This window comes from Pyrus communis, chromosome 10, assembly GCF_041283825.1.
Source record: "Pyrus communis isolate YQ-2024b chromosome 10, ASM4128382v1, whole genome shotgun sequence".
Classification (NCBI taxonomy): domain Eukaryota; kingdom Viridiplantae; phylum Streptophyta; class Magnoliopsida; order Rosales; family Rosaceae; genus Pyrus; species Pyrus communis.
In genome coordinates this window covers 8,757,814-8,765,585 of record NC_142574.1, presented here as the reverse complement: position 1 = coordinate 8,765,585, position 7,772 = coordinate 8,757,814, and the positions used below count along the sequence as shown (strand labels likewise).

At 39.2% G+C, this 7,772-nt stretch overlaps 1 protein-coding gene across 2 annotated transcripts; it reads left to right on the top strand.

Annotated features, from left to right (window-relative positions):
* The first annotated feature begins 2,225 nt into the window (after window positions 1-2,225).
* Window positions 2,226-6,632, top strand: OST1 (Protein kinase superfamily protein). Of its 2 annotated transcripts, XM_068467475.2 has the most exons (9): window positions 2,226-3,054; window positions 4,147-4,221; window positions 4,296-4,397; window positions 4,469-4,522; window positions 4,621-4,713; window positions 4,949-5,041; window positions 5,610-5,714; window positions 5,797-5,895; window positions 6,099-6,632. In XM_068467475.2, exons 1-9 carry the CDS (start codon window positions 2,878-2,880, stop codon window positions 6,387-6,389), a joined length of 1,089 nt encoding a protein of 362 aa, XP_068323576.2. In that variant the 5' UTR covers window positions 2,226-2,877; the 3' UTR covers window positions 6,390-6,632. The 2 variants fall into 2 exon arrangements, with proteins under 2 accessions (XP_068323576.2, XP_088533462.1); XM_088677336.1 differs by lacking the exon at window positions 4,147-4,221 and having other exon boundaries at window positions 2,335-3,054.
* Window positions 6,633-7,772: the final 1,140 nt, after the last annotated feature.

The following is a 7,772-nucleotide window of genomic DNA, read 5'->3' as shown; positions in this document are numbered from 1 at the left end:
CATATAGCTCTAGGTAGTGATCACCCATCGCGGATATACCAAGCATGATCACCCCTAAAATACGTATGGTCCTCCATCGCGGATATACCAAACAGGACCATCCATGTACCACTACTACATGGTGCAATAAATTCAACACACAACCTACCCATACCTCAACCCCTATAAGTTACAACGTAGTCACCTACACCATCAACTCCTCATGGCCACCAACTAATATGTCACACAAGCATATAAGTTCTACAAAATATATACATGTATCATACTTATTAGTCACATTATTACGAAGATAAATAAACACACACACACACACACACACACACACACACACACACACACACACACACACACACACACACACACACACACATATATATATATATATCACAATGTGACGTCTCATACACGTAAATGGATGTATATATTATCGGGGATAACTCACTAACCAATATAGGCCCACTAAGCCTTACATAGTCCCTAGTAATACTAATTTTAATATTTAAGATCAATTCGTAGCTTACTGACCAAAAATCGAGTATTTGTCAACGGTGGGGTCCACAACCCTATACATGTCAATCTGGAACATCCGCTCATGAATTTCTGATCCATAACTTCCCAAGGGTCTCATTTATCTTCTTGAACAATATTCTAAAATTTCGGAATGATCCAACGGTTAGATCTCGGCCAATTGCTAGAATTAGGTTGTTATCTATGTTTGATTTTATAAGATTATAAATTCAATTCGAAAAGATCCGTATGTTGGATTCCCAATTTGTAAGTTCCTAATGCCCTTAAATATTACGTAATATCATGTATTAAATTTTAGTTTCGGTCCAATGGTCGGATCGTCAATTCATGTAATAACCAAGTGGTTGCCAACTAGGTGGTCAACTACAAAACTATATTAAAACATCGGGATTTCACCAAACGGATGTCAAATATGGACTTGGGGCATCAAATTTGGCCTAGGATGGGCAGGTCGGGTCTCGCCCCACGCGCCGCTGCATGCGGCGGTCGGCCGCCTCGACTCGCCGGAAAATTCAACTATTTCAAAAAATTACCAAATTTCATAAAAATGTATAGCCAACCAAGGGGAGCAATTTTCATACCTAGGACAAAGTCCAATTCGGCTAGGAAACCTTCTGAAGTCCCTCGATCCGCCGGAAACCTTAAAAATGGTGGCCTTTAATTCGTCACCTCCGGTGCTCCGCCGCCCCTACAATTGTTTGGGCTTTGTTCCTGAGGTTGAGGGGATCCTTTTGGTGGTGGTGGTTGACAGAGTTACATTCGGATTTAATGAATAGCCGTCGTAGACGCACCCACCGTTGGTTTTTCACCAAAACTACAACCAAATTCTTTCTAATTTTGGGTGAAAATGGAAGATGGATGGCTAGGAAGTTGTTTCCAGGTGATGATTTGCCGTGATTTGCCGTGAAACTCCGTGAATGGTGCCACCACCGGGTTGGGTTGAGCCAGAAACTGGTTGAGGGCAGGTCTGGTTCGTTGGGTCTCTCCCTCTCCTTTCCCCTCCCTATTCTCTTTTCCCATTGGTCCTCTCCTTCTCTCCCCTTCCCTCCTTAGCCTATATGTTCCCCCCATCTCTCCTTTTCTCTCCTTTCCTTTTCATCTCAGCCGTCCGTCTTTCTTATTTCTCTTATTTTCCTTTCATCCTCTGAAGCCTTCTAGATTATGGTCAAATGACCATTTTGCCCATATCTTGGTACATTTATATGTCATTGGTTATAACTCCAATTTACGTTTTGTTTGCGCCATGCATTCCTATCGACATATACTATCCAGATATGCAAAGAAATCTGAAAAATTATGAAAATATCAAGTACGTCCACAAAGAATCTCGTTTAACACAATAGGGACAATTTTGTCCTTTTACTTATCGAATAAAAATTTTATACGCCGTAAACATAAACACGTCGAAACTGCGAATATGAATACTACATATGAGATACGTAATTTTAAATAGTGAAATCCGAGAATGAGATTTCACATTATGGCTTAGGGCACCTTTCTTTATCAATTTTGTTTGTTTTGAGTTATGCAATCTAGCTTGTTGCTTGCCTCACTGTAGGCTTTCGTGTATCTTATTGGCATCTTTGACCTAAAATGCAATTCCTAGTTTACCCAAAAAAAAAAAAAAAAAAAAAAAGAAGAAGTTATGCAAATATCTCCCCATTTCAAATAAATATCCTCCCAACTGGTACCACTCTATTTGTAGGTGTGGGAAAAAACAGAAAAACCTATCCCACGTGGACAAATCTGGTATCTACTATGCAAGAGACTAGGAGGATGTTAGGGAAAAAGAAGAAATTTCACCATCTCTGACTTCACTGAATTTAACACGATAAATAGATTTGATCTGTCTCCTTATGGAGAGTCTGGAGTGGAGTGGATAAAATCATAAAAAAAAAATCATACACAACACAAAGAGAGCTGAAAGAAACACACAGAGACTCAGAGAGAGAAGGGTGGATGGTTGGATTCACGAGCTGTAGGATCCTAACGCCCTTTGCAACGCCAAAAACACCCAGATATTAAAAAATATAAAGATTAAAGCTTTTGATTTTTTTGACAAAGATCTGATAAACCCCCATTTCTGAGGTGGGTGGGAGCTTCACGGGGACGAACGCATCTCAGTCTTTTTCTCCACCCACCACCTTTTCCCATCAATCCAGTGGTCCAGGCGCTGCCACCGCACCTCCACCACCGCTCCTTCGGTTGGTTTGATCACTGCTTTGCCTTTCCCATTCCTTTCTCTCTCTCTAACATTAGAGAGAGAATCAGAGAAAGCTCAGCGTGTGGAAGGAATTGGGTTTTTTCAGAGGGTGTTGGTGTATATAGAGGGAGGGAGAGAGGGGAGATATGAATCGGTCTGTGCTCACAGTTGGGCCAGCCATGGACATGCCGATCATGCACGACAGCGATCGGTACGAGCTGGTTCGGGATATTGGGTCGGGAAATTTCGGGGTTGCACGGCTTATGAGGGACAAGCAGACTGGTGAGCTTGTTGCTGTGAAATACATAGAGAGAGGTGAGAAGGTTAGTCTCTCGATTTTACTCTTCCTTTCATATATATATATATATATATATTTATCATTTTTGAAATGGGGTTTGAGGCATGAATCATTTGTTGAAATTTGGGAGTTGATTGCTTTTTTGGATTTTTTTTTTCTATAAATTATTTTGTTTTGTAGGTGAAGGTTGATGGGTTTTCTAGTTTATTGTTGCTTTGTTGGTTTGGTTTCCTTTTGTGATTGTTTGCAGGTGTTAGAAAATGTATTATGTTTTTGGATTTCAGGATTATGGAGTTTATGTGTATTTCAAATGGGAGCTTGTGGAAGTTGATTATCTGTCCTTTCCTACTGAAGTGTCTTAAACTGAGTTGGTTTTAGTTGGATTCAAATACAAGTGCTCATGATTGTGTTTGGTTTTAGTTGGTTTCTTTAGGTTTTCAAGTTCAGCTTTTTACCAAACATTTAACAGACGGCGTGTGTTAAATTTACCAAACACAATCCTGAGCACTTGAATCTAAACCAACTATTGTTATGGAGATTGTCTGCTGAGTGGGAGGTCTTAGCTTTTGGGGACATGATAAATTGAAATTTGGCTTTTGGGGACAAGATAATTGAAATTTTTACAATTGTTTGTTTTCTTCCATTTTCCCAGTTAGTTGGTTTGTAATCTCTCTTTGGAAGGAATTGAACTCCCCAGTGTGGTGTGGTGTGGTGTGGTGTGGTGTGATTAGATAACTTGAGAATTGTTAGATGTTTAAAGAATCAACAAAATTAGCATTTTTAGTGAATCAGAAGGAGAAAGACTATGACTTGATGGGTTTTAACAATCGTATGCTGACATTCTTTTCTAAACCACTTAATGAACAATTTTATTTTATCTTCTTCTTATCCATCGTGTGCTTGAATCTTGAATTTGATCTTATAAATAGTGATATAGGCAGCAAATGTTACTTGATTAAAATCTTTTGATTAAAAACAAAAAATCTTTTTATTTATGCAAAGATAAGATTTTACTTTTGCGTTATTGTTGGTATTGGTTGTTGTAGGGCTTGGTAATTCCAATTAATATTCTCTTTTCATTGTTGGTTTACCCTACTTCTGTACTTTTGACTAACAGATAGATGAAAATGTACAAAGAGAAATTATAAACCACAGGTCATTGAGGCATCCGAACATTGTCCGGTTCAAAGAGGTCTGTTAAATATTAACATTTAAACACAAATTAATTTCACCACGGAACTCAGTTTTGTTACTATGTGGTTGTAGGTAATATTAACACCCACTCATCTGGCTATTGTGATGGAATATGCATCTGGGGGAGAGCTCTTTGAGCGTATATGCAACGCTGGGCGTTTCAGTGAGGATGAGGTTCTTATCCACCACATTGATTCAGTTTCTGATAACGAGTCCTACCTATTTCTAATGTTCTTGTGTTGCAGGCGCGTTTCTTCTTCCAGCAACTTATATCAGGAGTCAGTTACTGTCATGCAATGGTATGGGGATATGTTGTCCATGTTTATTTAATTTTTTTTTTTATACCTTCTACTAGATTTCTGAATTGGATACATTTTTTTTGTATTTCTTTATGAAGCAAGTGTGCCACCGGGACTTGAAGTTGGAGAACACATTGTTAGATGGAAGTCCAGCTCCTCGTTTAAAAATATGTGACTTTGGCTACTCAAAGGTACTACACACACACTCTCTTTCTGTGTCTTTGCATGCACAGCGACCGCAGGAGTCCGGTGCTAAATTATGAAATATCTCTGGTGATTAAACTCAATGGAAATGTGTTTGGAAAATGCATGTTCTGTGTTTTTCTTTATCTGCTAGATACCACACAGGAATTAGTCTGCCTCTTTACTCTTGGATGAATATTTTTTATCATATCGATCTAATTAGCCTTGGTCTCTGTTTTCGAGTCCTCGGTGCTGCATTCACAACCAAAATCGACTGTGGGCACCCCTGCATATATTGCACCTGAGGTGTTACTCAAGAAAGAATATGATGGAAAGGTAATAGTACTTATTTGTATTTATTAGCTTTATTTGTTCCACTTTAATTTATCTGTGCCAATTCTTTGCAAAGTCATTGCACTGCGTTACTTAATTGTATTTGCATATGTTAAACTTAGCTGAAGACTTTCTGGAAAAGAACTTAGCTTACAATTTGATTATTGGTTTGTCTAACCTTATATATTCCCATCCTATAATTTTTTTTTTTTTTTTTTTTTTTTTTTTTTGAAACAAACGATATATCTACACTAAGGGGGATGGGGGTGGGCTTAGCCTCAGAACGGGCTTGCAATAATATGGTTCAAATTCGCCTTTGGCAAGAATCGAACCTAAGGCCTCTCACTTACGAGTGTGGAGGAATACCACTAGACCATAGTACTAAGTGGCACTCCCATCCTATAGTTTGATGCTGGCAATTTGATTACTCAACTCCCACGAAGTTTCAGTGTTGGAATTCAATCCTGCATAACTGATCCTGTATTTTGCAATGATAATTTGTCGGTGCCATAAATACTGTGCATTTCTGCACAATCATGCTAATAGTCTCCATTTTGATCTACCCTTCCAGATTGCAGACGTATGGTCTTGTGGGGTGACCTTATATGTCATGTTGGTGGGTGCATATCCATTTGAAGATCCTGGGGAGCCTAAAAACTTCCGCAAGACAATACACGTAACTTTTTTAACCTTATTTGCTACTGAAACTTGGTGGCTATGAAGCTTAACTCAAGTCTAAGGTTTTTCCTCTTGTGCAGCGGATAACGAATGTCCAGTACTCTATTCCTGACTATGTTCATATATCTCCAGAGTGCCGCCATCTAATATCAAGGATTTTCGTAGCTGAGCCCGAGAAGGTGCGTGAGATTCTTTGTATTATACTTTAATCCATAAATGCATTGCCGAATAAGTGGCATTTGCGTATAAAACTATATTTCTCTAAGCTTCACTAGCTAGTTTTGATTCCATTAGCTTGCTTCCCCATATCTGATTAGGGGTTAAGGAACAGAAATAACATTGTTCTGATTCGATTCTCATTGATTATTATTGTATGCAACAGAGGATAACCATCCCTGAGATCAGGAACCACGAATGGTTTCTAAAGAACCTTCCAGGAGATCTCATGGTTGAAAACACCATGAACAACCAGTTTGAAGAGCCGGATCAACCCATGCAAAGCCTTGATGAGATTATGCAGATAATTGCCGAGGCTACAATACCTGCGGCCGGGGCCAACAGTCTCAACCAGTATCTTGCTGGCAGCCTGGACATAGATAACATGGAGGAGGATCTTGAGTCTGATCCCGACATTGACATTGACAGCAGCGGAGAGATAGTCTATGCAATTTAATTGGTACAATGTCTTGCAGCAACGGAGGGTTCGCCCTCCGCCTGTGTTTCTGTCTCTCCTTTTTTAGGGGCATGCTTCGTTTCATCCGTTCGAACCTAGCTCCACATGTTCAATGGCTGGACAGAGATAATGTATAACAGAAGAACAATACTATTTCATTGACTGTTGAACTTCTCTTACAAGCTACTATTTGTAGGATATTTCCAACTCTAGTAATCAGCTATCGTACACTTGGCACCGTAAGATGATGCCAACTGGCAGTATCCTAACAATACCTCCCTTGAAACAAAACTTGTAAACAACAGAATGAACACAACAACAGTAATCACAGCAGCTATTACAACAACGCAAAACAAGACAAATCACAAATGAGCAACTTCAGGAAACTTGAGCTTTAAGTCTCGGTATGATTTCAGGCAGCATCCTCCTCAGAATGATTTTTCCATTGAACTAGTACTTTAGTAGCAGCTGCATTACCCTTCTTGATCAACCTTCTTTCCAGAATAGCCACTAGAACATCTTGCAGGATACCAGAATCTGATATCATAGGCAGTGGTGCACTAGTCCGTACATTAGTGCCCAAATGCTTCTTCAGACAAGAAACATGAAACACTGGATGTAAATTGGAAAAAGGACCATAGAATCGAGGTTGGAGTTAGCGAAAAGGATGTGAAGCCAGAGACATGTTGGTAAGGTACCAACCTTAAATAGACCCAGTCACCAACTTCAAATACCCTCTCAGCCCTATGTTTATCAGCTTCTACTTTCATTCTACAATGAGCAGCTGCAAGATTACTTTTGAGTAATGATAGGACTCTGTCTTTTTCTTTTAAGCTCTGGTCCACTGAATCCACTTTACTAGTCCACTATCATAAGCATGTATGGTTGGTGGAGTCTGACCCTAAACTATCTCAAATGGAGTCACTTTAATGGCAGTGTGGTAACTGGTGTTAGAACTCCACTTTGCCCGAGATAACCAGAAAGCCCATTTCTTTGGTTGAAGGCTACAAAAGCACCTCAAATAGGTTTCTAAGCACCTATATACTACTACTTTTTTTACCACATGACGGTAACCAGAACTGTAACACAATGAAAAACTTTGCAGGTTGAAAAATTCTTTCCAAAATTTACTCAAGAAAACTGGATCTCTGTCACTAATGATTGAATTTGTCATTCCATGAAATTTAAAGACGTTGTCAACAAAAGTTCATGTACACACTTCTGTTGAAAAGGAGTGTAAGCCCTCCCTTGGAGAAAGTATTTCAAGTTATGATGATCAGTCTGGATTATAAGGTGACTCCCAACCAAGTATGCTTGCCACTTATGCACAGCATGTAAGATTGCCAACATTTCCCTTTCATATGGTAACAAAACCTGATTTCT

Excerpts from the sequence above, each read along its gene's own strand:
- OST1 (XM_068467475.2), top strand. The coding sequence starts at position 2,878 with ATGAATCGGTCTGTGCTCACAGTTGGGCCAGCCATGGACATGCCGATC. Across the intron at positions 4,714-4,948 it reads GTGACTTTGGCTACTCAAAG|TCCTCGGTGCTGCATTCACA; the intron begins GTACTACACACA and ends TCTGTTTTCGAG. Across the intron at positions 5,715-5,796 it reads ACTTCCGCAAGACAATACAC|CGGATAACGAATGTCCAGTA; the intron begins GTAACTTTTTTA and ends CCTCTTGTGCAG.